At 45.8% G+C, this 17,061-nt stretch overlaps 1 protein-coding gene across 3 annotated transcripts; it reads left to right on the top strand.

Annotated features, from left to right (window-relative positions):
• The first annotated feature begins 185 nt into the window (after window positions 1-185).
• Window positions 186-16,223, top strand: epn3b (epsin 3b). Of its 3 annotated transcripts, none has more exons than XM_037109282.1 (12): window positions 186-667; window positions 4,962-5,193; window positions 5,382-5,540; window positions 6,271-6,354; window positions 6,749-7,046; window positions 9,515-9,633; window positions 10,346-10,432; window positions 12,364-12,487; window positions 12,599-12,775; window positions 12,861-12,956; window positions 13,378-13,671; window positions 14,545-16,223. In XM_037109282.1, the coding sequence occupies exons 2-12, from the start codon at window positions 5,125-5,127 to the stop codon at window positions 14,841-14,843; spliced, it is 1,806 nt and encodes a 601-aa protein (XP_036965177.1). In that variant the 5' UTR covers window positions 186-667; window positions 4,962-5,124; the 3' UTR covers window positions 14,844-16,223. The 3 variants fall into 3 exon arrangements, with proteins under 3 accessions (XP_036965177.1, XP_036965190.1, XP_036965182.1); XM_037109295.1 differs by lacking the exon at window positions 186-667 and adding an exon at window positions 689-1,222; XM_037109287.1 differs by lacking the exon at window positions 186-667 and adding an exon at window positions 1,895-2,330.
• The last annotated feature ends 838 nt before the right edge of the window (window positions 16,224-17,061 follow it).

The raw sequence follows: 17,061 nt of genomic DNA on the forward strand, positions 1-17,061 counted from the left end.
TTTTACGCTTTAGTTTGTGAAAAGTAATTGTGAAACAAAATGACAGGTAGTGGAGTATTAGTATGAAGTGCCTCTAATGTATTCTTTGTACTCGAGTACATGTACTTAGTTACATTCCACCACTGGGGTTACCAGTACCGCTGACTCTGCAAAGACTCGCCCCCGTGCCCGCCTCTCCTTTCACGCTCCCCGTTGTTTCTGCCGTGCGCTGAGCGCTGCGCTGCGCTGCGGTGTGTGTGCGTGACCTGCCATACTGCCGGTGCCGTGTGCTTGTGTGGATGAGGGCTGCTGCTGCTGCTGCTGCTGCTGCCGCCGCCGCTGCCTGAGTGAGAGAGGGAGTGAGCGAGCTGCCGTGTGCTGTGTATGGCTTATCCTTGTCCTATGCGGATTTCGCCGCTGACTGCCTGCCCGAGCGGCTCGCGTCACCCAGGGTAGGCCGGGATTCAGCCGCTGACATTCCCATTCAGCGGCTCCCCTCAAAACGCGCGCCGCTCGGCTCCTCTCCTCTCACGGTGACCGGATCTAGGTGCAGGGCGGGGGACCGCCGTGGTTGCCCTGCTTACCCGATCCCAGCGGAGGGCACGCAGCATTAACGGCGACTTGGAGAGGTGGTGGCAGAGAGGCGAGGATGCTCTGTGGACACGGCGGGAGATGAGCGATGGGCAAGGTAGGCTGCTGCGTGTCGCTGGGATGAGAGTAACAACACTGATAACACAGTCGTAACGGGAACACGCGGTCTGCAGTGCGCGGAGCTGCGCCGCCGACCTACATGTCACTCCAGTGGCAGCTGGCCTCGCGCTGGATTCTGTGCTACACATGGCAACCCGCACAGGGAATCCACTGCAAGTGTGTGTATGTGTGTGTGTGTGTGTGTGTGTGTGTGTGTGTGTGTGTGTAATGGAGGGAAGGGGGATTAGAAATGCATTATGCATACCCACCATGGGCGCACCCCCCCTTCCCCATAGCCACCTGAAAAACACGGTACACCTGCTTCCCCCGGCACGCATGCGCGTGCATAAACGTGGACGACGGGGTGACGTAAGATGTCCGTGTTTGGGCATTTTGACGCATCATACGGGAGCTCACGAACTCACGAACTTTACACGCACCCGGTCACTAACGTGGACGGATCAGCCGGTGTGATGGAGTCGTCGTGTTGCAAGTGGAGAGCGGCTGTCTCCCCGGAGCTGAGCGTCACGACCTGAGCTGATGGTTGCACCAGGTGACCGAGCGGCTGTGGCCCGGAGGGAATTCATGTTGTTACACTCAGATGAGTCATTTGAATGTAGCGCTTGTGGCGGTGAGTCACAGCGTGTACCCGCATCCCAGTGAGACCAACACGGGGGCTGTCACTGTGTGCATGGAGTTGTTGGATTGTTCACACAGCAGCTCCACAGTTTGTCCCCGAGTGACTACATCATTCTTTGTGTGTGTGTGTGTGTGTGTGTGTGTGTGTGTGTGTGTGTGTGTGCGCGCGCGCGCGTGTGAGACAGAGAGAGAGAGAGTGTGAGAGTGTGTGCTGCATGAGTCTTCCTCGACTGTACACATTAAAAGCTGTAGTAGTTCAAATGAGCTCCACCTAAACCAACTCCAGCATTTCAGTGCTGCTTACACCTCAACTGACAGTGTCGCCAAAGGGTCAGTATGTAAGTCATGGCCGGAATTTTACATGTATTTTTAATAAGTAAACAAACATAATCACCAGAGTGTTGAGAAACAACAGTGGTGATGGTATTTCAAAGAAGTATTTGTGCTGTGTTGCAGAATAGTCTACAGAAGTTTGCATGCTAATCAGAGCTGGCAAGAGGCAAGATTCTGCCAGCTGTTAATGCAATAAATGAACAAAATAAACTCACAAAATGTCAAGAGGGGAAGAAATGCTCTCACTTCTGTTTTCTTTTCTAAACAGAAAAAGACAACTGTACACACTCTGAATTCAAGTTTCTTGCTTTTAGCAGCTCATTTGCCTCATTAACTGAGCATTAGGTAAAATGTGAAAATATTTTCTACGTTTTTACCTGCCGGTGATGTCCAACTCTCTGCTGCTCCACCCCTGCTGTATGCTTCTCCTGTTCCTGCCTGCTGTGTCTTGTCAACCTCATGGTCTTGGCTGGAACTGCTGTAAATCACCTCTGTACTTTATTCCCATATCCAGTTGAGCTGGGTGCTGTTGCCCATGGTGGACCTTGGTTCACTCCCCTGTGAACCATGGTCTCAATCCAGACAAACTCTGTCACCACTGGCTCCACAGCTGACAATGAGCAAACAGCTGATTAACCGACGACAGCCAAGGACAGCTAGCAAAGCGCACCACTTGCCTCATTACTCAGGTGATATGCTGCCCCATTTGTTTTTGGAGCTACCTTCGAATTCTGGCCATCTTCCACAAATTGATGTTTTCAGTCAGCGCAGGTCCCCTTGCAAAGGGTCCACCATGTTGCACCATGTTTCTACAGTAACCCAGAACAGACAAATCAAACACTGGCTCTTTTTGCTTTTTTAAGCCATAATTAAGGCTAATTGTGTAATCTTACAACACAGGGCTGCACAAAACCTGTCACCCCTTCATGCTAAACACACGTAGGACGTATATGAAATATTTCAATTTAGAATGTAATGAAATAAAAAACAAAACATTGTATATAGACAGTATAAACAGTTGGGTGAATGGAAGCAGCACATACTCGGCTCACAATTGTGCAGAAAGGGGAAACATCTTCTGTTACAATGGTGGATGTGTTTATGATTTGAACAGCAACATAAGCACACTCTTTCAGCCGATGACTCGTTCCCCTTGTCCTCTCAGATTTTTTTTTTAGAGTACAGAAAAAGATCACATTACTCCCACAAAGTGAATTATCTGTTGTGGTGTGAGGGTCAGATAAAGGGATGAAGAGGAGTAACGACCAATAGTCTCAAACACCTCATACAGTTGACAGCACCAGCCTTTAATAACCTGTGTGTGTCTGTGTGTGTGTGTGCGCGCGTGTGTGTGTGTGTGTGTGTGTGTGTGTGTGTGTGTGTGTGTGTGTGTGTGTGTGTGTGCACTTGTGAGAGAGTGTGTGTGTGTCCAAACACAAAGCTGAAGATGATTATGCAGAAAGGTGATACTGGATTGAAGTTGCTGAGCCTCACTTTCTTCTTCCTGCCCTTCACTGTCTCTGTTGCTCACATGCACAAATGTTGTCAGGCTCGTCGTCCTCCTCTCAGAGTTTTCTGTCTGGGTCCCTGCTGTGTGCATCTCAGGTCCTCTGTGCTTCTGCTGATGTTTGCTTTTCGGCAGGATGAGGCGTCCTGTGACTTGTTTCACTGTGGCAGTCTTTGTGAGCTGCTTTTGGGCAGCAGTGGACAGTGACATGAAAAATAAATCAAACATAAAAGGAAGGAAGAACAAGCCAGTAATTGTTACACAGAATTATTAATGTAAGTAGTGATTACAGCGAGCCGTCTGGTAATAATGTTCTTCTATTCACAGCCAAAAGAGGGAACGCTGAACTCAAACCTTTGTCTCATAATCCCAGTGTGGCATGAAATAGATTAAAAAAAAACAACATTACATTATTAAATTATTGCAGAACTATTACTTCAAAATGGAATTTAATTCACATTCTCATGATTGTGAGAATAAAATGACACTTTACATTTTAACACTTATGCCTTGTTATATTAGAATATAACAATATCTCAAATCTAATGTGTCTAAGACATACAGTCTCTGTAGATACACTCACCACTGGAAGACATAGTGGTTTAGTCTTGAATAAAAAAAAACTCTAAAGCAAGTGAACATTTGTGTTTGCACAGTAATCACTAATTAAAGAAATGCTATATAGTTCACCGGTGGATTTTGTTAGTTGCAGATGATGCGTTGGGACACCCAGGAGCTTACCTGATCCTTCCAAATGTCACTTCCCCAATCGACAGCGATGCGACATTTCATAGTGAGACGATCACTGCCGAGAGGAGGTTTAGTTTAGTGAGGTCACCCTAGTTCAGCTCTGCTCCAGTGCTGGCTGAGTCGCACGCAGAGGGAGAAGTATCACAGGAATCTTTAATGATCAATTCCCCCGTGTCCTCTGTGAAATATGAATTTGGAAGAGAGAAATGGGTTGTGTGTGTGTGTGTGTGTGTGTGTGTGTGTGTGTGTGTGTGGCCTGAATAAAATAAGCTACCGAGAAGCTTCATCAGACACCTGAGTGCCAGAGCTTGTGTATGTCCTACTTCCTGAGTGGGCCGCAATTATGAGCCACTCATTCAGTCACTATAATCAGTCATTGTTTACACTGCTGGGTGTTTTCATATTGACATAAATAGCCGAGCAGTAAATCAGCGAGGGCAGCTTTTACCTTGACTTGTTGTTTCTAACCATGCGAGCGATGTAGCCCTACAGTTTGGATGATGATGTGGCCCTCTCTCAGTGTGGAGTATAGTAACGCTGCTTATCCCTTAACTCGTCACCTAGCTCCGTCATCACGTCAGCGTTTCAACCTGTCCGGCACAGTTGTTCACGTGCATATATCTGCAAAACCGATGACATCTGTAGTTTCACTGTCAAACGTTAGCATGTTAAACTAAGATGGGGAACACAGTAAACGTTACTCTTGCGGCAACATCTGCACGTTAGTCGGAACTGTGAGATAGTAAATCGTAGAAAAAGGAGCCTCCTTGTGACTCCAGAACTTGCCTGAGAATCTTCATGCTTTTAAGTTTTCTTCCACATCAAACTAATCCTGTGATACTTTTCTATAAATCCAGGGACACAGCACCCGCTAACAGATGATTCGGCATAGTTTCGATGGTGCTAATTGACCAAAATGTAAATGAAGAGAGTATAACATGGCTGAAGTTGTAGTCAACATTACTCCCTGAATCCATATGGGGTTGGTTTGACTGGGGTGTGACAGAGTACCTTAAAACTATGAGAAAATGTTTAATATATTGTCTCCATCTCTCACTTACAGGGGTGTCCTGTAACTCCTGACAGAGAAGAGGAGCCTTCATCACCATAGCTACTGCTCCTCTCCTCCTCCTCCAGTTCACGATCCCCCATTCACCACCTCTCTTCATCTGTCGAGTGTTTGTTTGCCACTGTCTTTCCCTCCACATCCTCCATCACCTGTCACCATGACAACCTCAGCCCTACGCCGGCAGGTGAAGAATATTGTGCACAACTATTCAGAGGCGGAGATAAAGGTATTTTAAATGATCTTCGCTCTCCATCAAGTGTTGTTGATGTGTAGGAGCTTTTATGTGTTGGGAAGAGTTTGGACTAACATTGACGTTTGGATTGGTGCTGGGTGAAAAAACATCACTACATGGAGGAAATAAACATACTTATGTTAACAAATAGGCCTCTTTGCCCGTCCTCCGGTGATGTGTAGGTCCGCGAGGCCACCTCCAATGATCCATGGGGCCCGTCATCGTCTCTCATGTCAGAGATCGCTGACTTGACCTTCAACGTGGTGGCATTTGCCGAGGTCATGGGCATGGTGTGGAAACGCCTCAACGACAGCGGCAAGAACTGGAGACATGTCTACAAGGTAACCTAATGAAAGACACTGTCATCTGTCGGCTGTTAACACTCAGTTTAAAAGGACATAAATCCTGTGTGTATGTGTTTCTCTTCCTCTCTGCTCGCTGACTTTAGTTTGGTTTTATTAAGCCTCCCTCTGACCGCTTGCTCCTCACCGCCTCTTCCCTCCCCTCACCTTTTCCCCTTAAAAAATCGATTCTTCTTTCCCTCCGCAAACACACTTCACCTTCACACCTCTGCCTGCCTCTGAAAAATTCAGCCGCTTTCAGGTTTCAGCCATGCTCTCCTGACTTCTCCTCCACTTCCAACACCAGGTTGACATTTGCGGCTCAGAGGGAAACGTCTTCTTTCAGATGAACTGCTCGTGAAATTTAGAGCAGATATTCAAGGTCCCGCGAGGTTAATGGCCGCGCTGATAATCTTATTTTTTCCTTTTGTGTCACTATGAGGTTGACTATTAACCTCTGTAAAGGAGGTTGTATTTTAACTCATATCTGTTTGTTTGTTGGCTGGTTGGTTTGTCAGAGGGATTACACAAAAACTGCTGAATGGATTTTGGTGAAACTTGTATGGAGGATGGATCTCAGCCCAGAATAGATGCCCATTAACATTTGATGTGGATCCAGGAACTAGTTCTCACTTTATTTAAAATTGTGTGATAGGGCATTATTTTGTTAAATATATTGTCAATCTGTGAGTGAGTGCAATTCAGTGTGGTAATCTGCATTTGCCTGCAGGCCCTGACTCTGTTGGATTACCTGCTGAAGACAGGATCAGAAAGAGTGGCCCAGCAGTGCCGAGAGAACGCATTCACTATTCAGGTACTGGACCGCAACACGACGAGAACCCCAGCGGCCTGATCGGCTCAGAGCTGGTTTATTGTTCATTTGATCATTGCCAGTTGTTACCTTGGAAAACATAAAGGAAAAAAAAACAGCATAATCAGTAAAAATTACGCTATGTTCAGTATAAATAACAGTAAAAATACATTCAAACATTGAAAAAAAAATAAACCAGTTGAGAAAATAATCTTGTTCCCTGTTTATTGCATGACCTACATTTTTACTAGAACCTTGGAATGAAATAACAAAGTTGAGAGTAAATGATCATTTAGCTGAGTTCTGATCAAACTGTAATGCCATTACTTTTCTGAGGCTCAGCTCATATTCATCTCTAAAAGGTCATGGAAATGTCTCTTGTCCACGTGTGGTTCAGACGCTCCGTGACTTCCAATACGTCGACCGTGACGGCAGAGACCAGGGGGCCAACGTGAGAGAAAAAGCACGCCAACTGGTGTGTCTCCTCCGGGACGAGGAGCGGCTCCGCCAGGAGAGAAGTCAAGCCCTCAAGACCAAAGAGCGAATGGCTGGGGGAGGCAGTGGAGGCGGTGGGGGTGTGTATGGAGGGATACCGCCGTCTTACCACCCAGGCAGGAGGACGAGCCAGCCCAGCATGGCTGTGCTGTACGGGGAGGAGTTCAGCCGCTCCAGAGGCTCTCCATCCTCCTTCAACTGTGAGTATTGTGGGTATTTAGAGATTTTGTGGTCAGTAGAGGGCAGCACAAACAAGCTTTTTTTTGCACATTTCATTACCTTTAAATGTCATGTTTTTATGTGGACAAATCATTTCCAGCCTCTTGCCAGGTTTGCGAGCCAATAGTCTAATGCTGGTGGTATCACGTTTTGTCAGTGTTTCATCATCATCTTGGTAGTTTGCAGTTTGTTGAAAAAGAGACAGATAAAAATTACTGATTTCGTCATTATGAGTCCAGCATACTGTACTGCCCTGATGTTAGCTAGCATTAACTTGTGTTAGCATTGTCATATAGGCAGAATTAGTAACGTTAATGCGAGCCCACTAGTGTTATCAGCGCAAACATTAGCTAGTGTTAGCAACCCTGGGGAGTGAAACAAACTGGCAGCCACTTCAGGGGGCAGATAATTCGAACAACATAGGTGTTGTGGCGTGAATACAATGGAAGGGGCTGTTAAAAAAAAAAACCCTGTTCAGCTGTCTGGTGCTGAGCAGGGTTTTTTAATAGCCGCAGTCATGTCTGTTCCATCTGCTGCGTGGGAGATATTTGAAAACCACAAAACCGCAAAAATAAAAGACACTGTTTGTTGTTCCGATCAAGCATAATTCTCACCTTGGTGTTGCTTGTCTATGTAAGTTTCCCAGGGCAGCATCTTCTTCGCCTCAGTTGTGGTGACGTACCACAACAATGCAAAGAAGCCGTAAACGGCCCTTTAGTGCCCCCGGAGGCCAGAGAGACACTCACAACCACTTGTTTTTTATGACCTGGTGAGAACCGAAGTCATGATGGTGATTTTCCCCTCACATAAGGGGCAACAATGAGCACAGATTTTTGCTTCGAATTGCTCTAAAGAGTGTTTTTCAGTTTGGGGAAAGAAAAGGCTTCAGGGATTTGGACTAACTGGTTGGTTGTACAAGTGGCCAGCCGCCCAATCTCCATTGAAGAGCTGCACACAGCTGCTCCCCAGAAAAAACAGGGACAAGAACATTACTTTGTGTCAAAAAGTGGAGGGAATATAAGAACTCTGATGACAACATTTTCTTTCAAAGCCCCTACTCACCAGGCTGACCGTCATTTGTCGGGCATTGTCAGTGCAATCAGTGAGCGTCAATTCATTCTGATTGACTGTTCAGGTAAGCGGATTAGTTCAGAGAAGAGAAATGGAAAATGGAAAGTTGAGGCCCTGTGGCCTGTAACTGTAGTATCCATTATTTCATCCGTGTAGTGTGGTTTCTCCTTAGTTTTCCTCATGAATTACGAACATACTCATCATCACTCATCATGCTAATCCTCATGCACACTTTTTTTAACGTTAGAGAAACAAGGAGTGCCCAAGAATTCAAGGGCCAAGTTCAACCAATCATGACCCTAGAAGAGAACAGTAGTTAGCTACATTTAAATAGAAATGGGCAGTTCATTTAAATTCAAGCAAATTGAACTGCACTATGTCAAGGAGAAAAGAGGGGTCACCATTACAGGCATCTGTAGCTCAGAAGGTAAAGAAGGTCGTCCAGCAATCAGAAGGTTACTGGTTTGATTCCCAGCTGCATGTCATTTACCATCTGATTATGTACCATCATCTCCAGACCTTAAGCTACGGTGGCTAGATGCTGACATCTATCATCTAATGAACAATAATACTAAGCTAACTAATGCAATGTTAAGTTTATAGCTTTGTTTTGTAACTTACAAAGTCTGATATTATCACAATGTAGTTTCCAAATCTGTCTGTCTTATTTAAGATACAGGATTGATAATTCGGCATGTAAATAATCGTTTTCTTTTCTTTTTTTTTCAAATCTAGTTTGCTTACCACTCTGTCCATTTGTGGTAACATGACTCCTTTTGTTGAGGGTTACCTTGGCTCATTTTACCCACTGGCTTTTTAAAAAGTGATGGAGACAAAATTAGCATTTTTAAAAAGTGGTGGGGACATGTCCCGAGTGTAAATGATACCTACGAGTGACAGCGAGCCAAAACAGTTAAGTTGCAGACTGGGCAGGAAAACAATGAGCTGGAACTCAATATTAAGCTTCATAAAGCAGAAGGAAGCTGCAGATTCAGGTGATAATTCTCTGTAGGTTCATCATTATGAGCGGCTGCTTTCACTCTGTCATCGTTATTACAAAACCATGGACTGTATGTGCTTATCTTACACGGAGCACAACTTATTTCATGTATTGGCAATGTGTGAATAATTGGATCTGGTGTTAAAAATACACACTTGTACTCAGGCTGATCCCCAAGTGAAATGCAATTTGTGCTGTAGCCCAGCACTTTGGACAATCCAGCACATAGATTATCAATACTGCAGTGTCCGCCTGAAATTATTCAAATCAGCCCCACACTTCCTGTGTCTCCTGCAACCCCACGTCAGTCCGACCATTCCTCCACGTGCGCCATCTTTGAGACCTCCCTCAAACTCCATCACTTTTTCCCATCTGCAGCCTCGTCCTCGTCCCCTCGCGCCGCCTCAGATCTGGAGCAGGCCCGACCGCAGACCAGCGGTGAGGAGGAGCTGCAGCTCCAGCTGGCCTTAGCCATGAGCAGGGAGGAGAGTCAGAAGGTGAAACCACACACACACACGCACACACGCCTTCTTTGTGCTCTAACCACATGTCTCATACGTCTTGCTGATTCCAATGATGAAAATTCTGTTACACAAAAATCTGAACATTCGCCCACCTTCATCTAGCTAGCCGTTCATTCCCCTGTTACCATAGAGATGGATGGAGACATACACAGCTACAGATTGCCTAAAGCCTTAGCCAAAAGGAGCGTGAGCAGGTACATACACACAGAAAAATGCCTCGCTCCTGAACATTCAGTATCCACGTTTATTAATCCTCTGTTGTTAATTACATCTCAACTGATGTGCGTCTCTGCGGCCATCTAACCTTTTTCCTTCTGTAGCCGGCTTGCTCCCACCCAGGACCTCAGCTGTGTCTCCCAGTGGCTCTCAGGCTCTTTAGGTTTTGCCTGAATGTTTAAACTTCTGCATTTGAAACATTCTCTCTCTCTGCTCTGCTCTGGACCAGCTTCTGCTCTCTGTCAACTAAATATTTCAACAGCCCAAAAAAGCCACCAGTGCCGCCTTCATCTTACTGGGCCAAAACCAACGGCCGTTTCACTAATGCTGGTGTGTGTGTGTGTGTGTGTGTGTGTGTGTGTGTGTGTGTGTGTGTCTGTGTGTGTGTGTGTGTGTGTGTGCGCGTAAGTGCGTCTGCGCCTGATGCCACGGCGATAATGTTGATGATGTCACGATGCCGCCCCTGCAGGAGCAGTGCTGTCGTCAAGGAGACGAGTCGCTGTTGCAGAAGGCCCTGGATGAGAGCAGGAGAGAGAGCCAGTCAGGGACACAGGAGGTGAGTTTAAAAACGTGTGTGTGTGTGTGTGTGTGTGTGCGCGCACGAGTGCCCTGTACAGTACTTGTGTGGGTGTATGCGTGCTACACGAGTGTGTGTTTGCATGGAGAGGTGGGCGAGTGCATTTGTAGGTGGTTGCTGGCAGACATTTGGAGAATGAAGTAGAGTTTATAGTGCGGACTGTGGGCTAGGGAGGGAAACGAGACAGAAAAGACATAGATCAGCATAATGAGGGAGGTTTGAGCGAGAAACACTAGAGAGCTGCGAGAGAGGAGAAAGAGATGCCTGCTGAATGACAATGACTTTGTCTCGTCTAACCTTGAGCTCAGCATGACATTTCCCTGAAAGCATACTCTCATATCTCGTAGCTCCTTTACTCATTGGCCCATCAAAGAGCCTATCAGAGTCACCAGCTGCCTTATGTAAAGGTCCTCATGGCGTGTAATTGATCATATTACGTTGTTTATCATGGAATTCATGGAGCTTTCAGGTGCTCTGGGGGTGGGGGGGGTTAGGGTTGGGGTTCGACCCACCCCAAAGTGCCCTCTTGGATGCCCATATTGTAGGTGAAACATGATAAAGTGCACCTCTAGGTTGCCCTTCCGGTGGACAAATACTATACTGTACTATAAATATGTCACAACCTTCATTCTGTTCGCCCCTGCCCCTCAAACATCCTGAGTCTGCCACTGGTCCCCTCATGTTCAGAATGTAATTAAACGGTGTTTAAAAGAGTTGAAATATCCAAGGAAGGTAGATAAGAGAGGCTATGTGGATGTAATCAAGGTGTGGTCAATGTCATTTAAAAACAAAACAATAATAATAGATGCCATTTTTTGATGATATCACAATTACATGTTCTAGATGTGTAGGACTCACACAGTTTTTAATGGCATCACACTTCCAAATAGACACTTAACATGTCGTCATACTGCACAGCCAGTCTGAGAGGGTTTTAAGATCACATATGTTAACATGTTGTGTGAGATATGACAGATACTCTGTCTCTGCTGTATGTACACAAAGTGAGCGTCCCTCAGAGTGCTGTTACAGTGATCCCATATGTGCGGCTGAGCAGTAAACAAAACGTTGTCATCAGACTGCTCTGCTGTCTGCTCTGCCAACTGCTGCGGAGTAAACAGTGGAGCTCAGCCGCAGCCCGACAAGCTTTCTCTGAAACACTTCAAGCGCTTTTCACTGCATTATGTCAGGTAGTCTCATTGTGTCTCTCTGATGTGTCCCTCTGACTCCACAATAACAGGCCAGTGAATGATTATATAAGTCAGACTGTTAATGTGTGTATTCAGTTAAGTGGCAGCGAAACACACTGTAAACACTTGTTCTTGTACAGGCTCAAGGGAAACAACACAGTTTGTATTTTGTACAATGAACTAACCATTTACCGGTCGGTGAATAAAGACCAACATCAGCTTCAAATAAACTGTGACGTTGTCTTTTCTTTTTTCAGAATTTTCAAACCATAAAGACACACTATCCCTCAGTGTGTCTGGAAAAATGAAAATGATTAAATCTGGTTGAACATGGGGTTCATAGGATGAACATTCAGCCCCAGCATCACGGTCACAGTAACTGTAGGAGACCTCATACTCTCCTCCTCAGAGGTGTTCTCATTAAAGGTCCATTGTGAAGGCTCTAGGAGGATGTACTGGCAGAAATAGAATATATTATATTTAACTGAGTTTCCATTGGTGTAAAATCACCTGAAATGTTTGTTATCTTAGAATGAGTTTTACATATCTACAGAGGGAGAGTCAGTGAAGTTCGACATGTGACACCACAATGTTTCTACCGTAGCCCAGAACAGACAAACCGAACAGTGTGTCCAGACACAGCCTTTCACGTGTGTGTTGGTTGCCAACCCGAGAATATTTGGCACATATTTACAGAAAAGTTTTCTGTCCCCTCTGTAGTCAGCCATGCTGGATCTGGTGGACATATTTGGCACCTCATCTGAGGCCCCACCTCCACCTAGTGACCCTTGGAACTCTGCCGAACCCACCTGTAACGCCACCTCTGACCCCTGGGACTCTGTAGGTGAGTGGTTCATCACAAGCACACAAAGGCCACAAGATGTTCCACTTACTGTCATCGTGTCCTCTCTGTATGTTTTTAATGCTACACACTGAGTCGTGTCACTCCTCACAGCGGTCCACTCCAGCACTCCTGTGATAGGCAGCCCTTGGGCGGGGCCAGCCCCTCCCTCATCCTCTGATGCGGCCAATCCTTGGGCTCCGTGCCCCGACTCATGCACAGACCCCTGGGAGGGAGCGCAGGTCTCCTCCAGTCCTGTTGATCAAGCGTGGGACAGCCCAACAGACAGAGGTACCCTTCAAAAACACAGGTCTCATTATGTATGTTGAGGATTTCTGTGTCCCAGAATTAAAGATTTTACCGTGGCCATGTGCAGGTGGTGATAGAGGAGATCCGTTTGCTGCACAGGAAGAGGAGAAGCCTAAACAAGAGGTTCCGCAGGTGTCCTCCCCTCAACCAGCTAGTCCCACAGGTAGGGTGGTACGGGACAGACACTGTGGATTGTCATATGTCGTAGAACTGTTTTTACATTACATTATAATGTAAAGTCCTTGTTATTACTTTCCTTGCAGAGCTAAATGGGTCACTGAAAGTCCTAAAAACCATGTGAATCATAGGTTGTAGTTTTCAGTGGCACCTGATTTTGACCTAATTAAGATAAGTGAAATTTTGGAGCATCATGTCAGCGCACCACCATCGTCAAAACACCAAATATCCTAAGAATAAGGATGGTGTTCATCCCTCCAGATGAGTCCAAAAGCTGTTGTTGAGCTCACTACGACATTGTGCACAATATGTTGGCTTGTTCTTTGATTTGTCACCCATACATCATTATATTGTATCATATGCTCCAATAACTATTTTAATAATCTTTTGTCTTTGTCTTGATGCAGATGCGGAGCTGTTCGGGTTTAAAGTGAACTCTGACCCGTTTGCTGATGCAGATTCCAATCCTGATCCATTTGGGAGTGACCCTCCAGTGAAACCCCAGGTAAACGGACGGGAGTCGTCCAGCCCAGAGATGTTTGACCTGTCCCGGCTAGCACCCCCACTCAGCGCCCCGCCTACACGTGTGTGTCGAACCCCTGAGGCCTTTCTGGGACCCACAGGAGCCTCGTTGGTCAATTTAGACGCTCTGATACCCTCCAACCCGCCAAGCAAGATGCACAACAACCCCTTCCTCTCAGGTAACCAACAGCCATTCAAGAACACACAAGAACAACTCACATTCTGTACTTAAAAACCTTCTCTACTTAAAAAGTCAGCAACTAAGCCCGCCCTAAAGCCTGAAACAGCCAATCTGTGATCGTGTATACAAGTGGCCCACTGTCATTCTCCTCTCTCCTGAGCCACTTACACGCCCGATGTCTCTGGATGACTGGTGCATCATGTAGCCAATGAGATTTCAAATCCTGTAATATATGTTAATTACAGTATTTAAATCCATAAACTTGAAAAGTTCATAGACTGTTCATAGACTATGTAGTCTTACGTTTTTTTGCTCTTTAATGGGCTGTTTGTTCCCCCAAAGCACTCTGGGTTTTTTTTTTACTATTTTATATACACAAAGTTAGTGTAAATAAAGAAGAACTACAATGAGATTTTGCCCCTGATGCTTATATATTGAGATCATAAAATTTAATTTCTTTGCCCAGCACATGGATATTCAATCAGAAAAACAAGTGCTGCGTGTTCATTTCCTTTCCAGTGATCCTGTTTTCTCATTTTATAATTTGATGTGGACCCATTGTGTTTTCCAGCTAACAACAGCAGTTACAGGTCATCTTCAGGCTTATTTTTGCATTAATAAAAGTAGGCGACCAAAACAAATAAATATTCCAGTGTGTTTCAAACTCTGACAGCACTTACAGAGTGCACCTTACAACCTTTCAAAAGAGTACTAAACCACGCGCGTACTCCCAATAGTTCAACTACGGCTTTGAGTTTTTGTTAGGCTTGACTGCGATAAGGATTTTCAAAAACATTTCCAGGAATAAGAAGGAACATTAATGTGATGTTGTTAAAAAAAAAATGTTTTCCCCCCGTTTCTGTCTTCTCAGGTCTGAGTGCTCCGTCTCCCACCAACCCCTTCCACTGCGACCAGCCTCGCCTCACCCTCAACCAGATGCGACCTTCCTCCACGTCCCCGCTGCCCCCGCACATGCTCTCCTACAGCCCGTCGCTGCCCCTCCCTCTGCACCACCAGCCACCCGTCCTCCCCTCCTCTCTTACACAACCTCCTGCCGGACTCCTGGACCTTCCCTCCAACCTCCCGCAGCCGCTGCTCCCCCTTTCTCCCCGACCGGCGCACCGCACTCAGTCGCAGACACAGACACACAGCCACAACCCCTTCCTCTGAGACGCCCGCATCTTTCACGCTCTGGCCTGCAGAGGGAAAATGGACTCTTTTTGGATCCATCTATGCTGACTACAAGGAGACTAATGTCAAATGAGCCTGAACTGGACTGCAGATCCTGGTCTGATGTCATTGTGCGCACTTGAAGCGGATCAACCTTGGACTGGATGTATGTGTGTCTGTCTAGAGACACATCAGCTGCTATATAACCTGAACTCTTGAAGAAAAGCTAACTCGCTCACTCCCACATACACACACACGCACTCAGGCGCACTTAAGGGTGCACAGACACAAACATGCACACGCCACCAAACTAACAGGGTGTATCTCAACAGTCCCCTCGATGCCTTTTTTCCCCATCATCAGTGACGACTCAGAGCTCCCTCTGACCACAGAGACAAAGCTGTTCCTTAGAAGATTTGGATGAAGCCACAAACTCTGATTGTCCACAGAGATTCACAAGGACCCTTACCGCTGCTGCTTCACCGACAAAAGCATGAATGCATCCCACTCCCCCAAGACTCCAAACTATGCTATTCTACCCGAGCACCTGAGACGAGTTCATCAAATAAATCCTCTCTCTCTCTGCCGAGTCAAACGGTATCTTGAGCTTTATCGGCCCAATTGAATCACCGGAGAAAGGCCCCAGGAGTGTGTTACTGTGAGATTCAAGACAGTTCAAGAACTTGACTTGACTCAGGTATCCCTTCTTACACCAACATACTTATATCTATTTTGCATTGCCTTGTTACCCTGCAAGCTCCATAGCATCTGGTCCTAAGTTAGATTGCCCTTAAAGGCAAGTAACCCCAAGAGGATCCAAGTGGATTCAAAACTGGACTAAACCAGCCTACGCTAGACCTTACTGTCACAACCTGGACCTAAACTGATCACTGATTGTACCCTATCGGACCCGCGTGCCTGTCTCTACAGCTGACCCACAATCCATTCCCGGCTGGTTGATATTGGCGCCATTTGAGGAGGACCTCAGGGAGACCGCTCTGTCCCTCCTCCAATGAGATTCAACCCAAGGAACGAATGGAAAGGCATTTAGTCTACAGAGAGTAAAAACGACAAGATCAGTGACTTGATCGTAAAAAAAAAATGAGAGATGAAGAGATAAAGGCGGAGTGAGAAGGCGAAACTATTACAGATGATTGACCGGTGTGTCGGGCTCGTCTCCTCGGCTCCTCGTTCACTTCTGTGTCAGGATCCAAAGGACCTGACGAGACGAGATGTTTGGTCATCACTGCACTGAACCTGGACCTGAATGTGAAATGCCTGCCTATAGATACACACACAGGCTTAGTACATATGTATTTAACAGAATGATACCTATAAAGTATTATAGAACATTATACCAATAAATGAATGGTGTTTGCATTATAATTTCTCCAGTGTTCAGTTGTTTGATTGATGAGTGAAACACTCATTTCTTTCATTCTTTCTTACACATTTATAACAGGTCTTTCGTCAATGATTTATTGAGAAAATGATCTGGTTCATGTTTTCTGGAAACAATGACGGCAAACTCGTGTCTACAAACTGCATTTATGCAACAGGGACTTAAAATACAGTAATGCCACATACGCATACACACTCTATGAACGACTCCCTCTGCGGTACCAACGCTCAATATACTATGTTGTAACATGAGTACCACTATATCAGTCTACAGCCAGCCCGACCAAGGTTGATCAGGAATCAATAGAGGAGAGAATCTGAACCACGAGCAGAATCAATAATGGCATCAGTATAAATAACATCTTATCAGTTCTTATTCCTATTCATGGGTCAGGTTGACTCATGGTAATGCTATGCTACATTTTAGCATTTACAGTTATCCTATTATTGCCACTGGTGGCGGACACATTGGCCACCGCCCAACAAAATGTGACAGAATTGAACATCAGTCACAGATAAGCCAGTAATGATGATGATATGAACAAAGGGAACTAAAAGGGACTTAGGATTAGTGCGTTAACATTTAGTGAACAGACTGTGGCTGGGCTGAGTCCTTTTGGCTCTGTGCACCTCACTTCACCAGTATCACTGATGCCCTGGAGATGGGTGCCAATTGTGTTCTGGGTGGTTTTAATCACCCGCTGCAGAGCTTTTTAATTCATAATATGACAGTAAGCTTCAGCCTGCAGTGAACTGTTCCCATTGGGAGAAGGGGGGGCATTGCAGTACAACCACTGAGTTTACTTAACAATGAAAT

The sequence above is a fragment of the Acanthopagrus latus genome, chromosome 1 (assembly GCF_904848185.1).
Source record: "Acanthopagrus latus isolate v.2019 chromosome 1, fAcaLat1.1, whole genome shotgun sequence".
Lineage (NCBI taxonomy): Eukaryota > Metazoa > Chordata > Actinopteri > Spariformes > Sparidae > Acanthopagrus > Acanthopagrus latus.

Excerpts from the sequence above, each read along its gene's own strand:
- epn3b (XM_037109282.1), top strand. The coding sequence starts at position 5,125 with ATGACAACCTCAGCCCTACGCCGGCAGGTGAAGAATATTGTGCACAAC. Across the intron at positions 9,634-10,345 it reads GCAGGGAGGAGAGTCAGAAG|GAGCAGTGCTGTCGTCAAGG; the intron begins GTGAAACCACAC and ends CCGCCCCTGCAG. Across the intron at positions 13,672-14,544 it reads CAACAACCCCTTCCTCTCAG|GTCTGAGTGCTCCGTCTCCC; the intron begins GTAACCAACAGC and ends CTGTCTTCTCAG.